Source organism: Tupaia chinensis, unplaced genomic scaffold (genome assembly GCF_000334495.1).
Source record: "Tupaia chinensis unplaced genomic scaffold, TupChi_1.0 Scaffold144336_1, whole genome shotgun sequence".
NCBI lineage: Eukaryota > Metazoa > Chordata > Mammalia > Scandentia > Tupaiidae > Tupaia > Tupaia belangeri.
This window is the reverse complement of record NW_006204194.1, coordinates 1,060,668-1,062,280: the sequence shown is the minus strand read 5'-3', so window position 1 is coordinate 1,062,280 and position 1,613 is coordinate 1,060,668. Positions and strand designations below refer to the sequence as shown.

The window sequence follows — 1,613 nt, the reverse complement described above, 5'->3', positions numbered from 1 at the left end:
CCGATCTCGGGCGCCAGGGCGGCGAGGCGCTCGTCTCCGACGCGCTGGGCATGGGGCGCGGGAGGCCGGGGCGCGCGGGCCGGGGTGCGACCTGGCCTGGGGGACGCGGGACCGGGGCCTTTGCTGTGGCAGGGAGCTCAGCTTGAGGTAGATTCGCAGTGGGCCAGTTAGTGGCGTGTTGGTTAGGGCGGCTGGATCCCACATGCGACCGAGTGGTTCGAGTTCTGGACTCGGAGGGCGTGTGCGTCTTCATGCCCAAAATCCCGAAAGGAAGAAACGGAGAAGGGATGGCAACGTGACCACCCCCATGCGGGTACTTTCTCCCTTCCCCTCCGGTGTACACGCCCTCTGGCAAAACTAAAAAAAATTAGAAAATTGAGATAGACCCTCGTGTGCAGGGGCGGGGTGAGGAGTTGTACCTTCCTTCTCAGAGCCCTGGGAGCCGTGGAGAGTTTGTGGTAAGAGAGACACTATGTATGTTAGGTTTGAAAATTCCACGGAAGGCTCTTCAGTGGAAGGACGGACTGTGAAGGGCGAGGATGACTTTGAGGCAGAGAAAGGTTCACGTGCTTTTCCAAGGCCTTACAGCTGGTAGAAGGTAGTACTTAGGACTGAGGCACAGTTAACTGGAGCTTATTTGGCTCTGGGTGGGGGAGGGATACAGGGAAGGGTTGCGTGGCCGAGGGCCATGGTCACTTACTCTTGTGGCCTGCCTCTTCCCACAGGTTACTGTGGCTGCTGAAGGGCTTTTGGAATCTACACAGGTAAGTGGAGGATGTCCCAATCTCTCAGTGCTCCTGCGCCCAGTCCCACCCACATTTGTTCTGATTTTGTGGTGTTTGGGACTCCTCACCTGCCATTTTCCAAGCTCTTGTTTGGAAACCCTGGAGAATTCCTAAGCTTGGTGTCCTGCATCCAGGCTGGGAGTTACATGGAAGGGTTTCCATTTAGGACAACGAATGGAAAGAAGCATGGAAGCTTATCAAGGTACAGATACAGCATGTGGAACTACTTGGAGGTGAGGCTGAGCTGGTTCAGAGAACTGCAAGTCTCTTCTTTATGGTGGCAACAAATTCTAGGACTTTCAAGGCAGGAAATAGGCTTAAGGTGATGTCTATGAATTTAGGCCTCTATTGTGGAGGCAGTGGGAATTTTGTATCAGGAGGGAGTTTATCTTACGGATGTTAACAGGTTTTATCTGGTTATAGTTGGAAAACAGAATAAACATAGGACTAATGGTACGTGAGGGAGGGCAGGCACCAGTGGCATCTCCTTTTGAGTTGGAGAGCTTGGGAGGAGGATGAATGTGGGGGTAGATGTGTGAGGCCATTGATAGTAGATCAAGACTTCTGTGGTTTCATCAGTACTTGTCATGCCAGGGCAGTGTAACCTTTGAAGATGTGGCTGTATACTTCTCCTGGGAGGAATGGGATCTCCTTACTGAGACTCAGAGACGTCTGTACCTTGATGTGATGCTGGAGAACTTTGCACTTACATCCTCTCTTGGTAAGGCCCTTGTATCCACCTTTGTGCCCAGGGTTGGCTCTTTCATTATTTTCCCTAGAAGTGACGTTGTCTTTCTTACATCTAGACCATGGGCACAGCTTCTTTCC

The 1,613-nt window shown here is 52.2% G+C and overlaps 1 protein-coding gene across 1 annotated transcript in view; it reads left to right on the top strand.

The window, feature by feature from the left end:
• LOC102488807 (zinc finger protein 211) overlaps positions 1–1,613 on the top strand; it is a 34,710-nt gene that overhangs the window by 24,413 nt on the left and 8,684 nt on the right. The window contains exons 3-5 of the mRNA XM_027767606.1: positions 726–764; positions 952–1,018; positions 1,380–1,506. Coding sequence (XP_027623407.1) covers positions 726–764; positions 952–1,018; positions 1,380–1,506 — 233 coding nt within the window. The remainder of the gene's footprint in view (positions 1–725; positions 765–951; positions 1,019–1,379; positions 1,507–1,613) is intronic.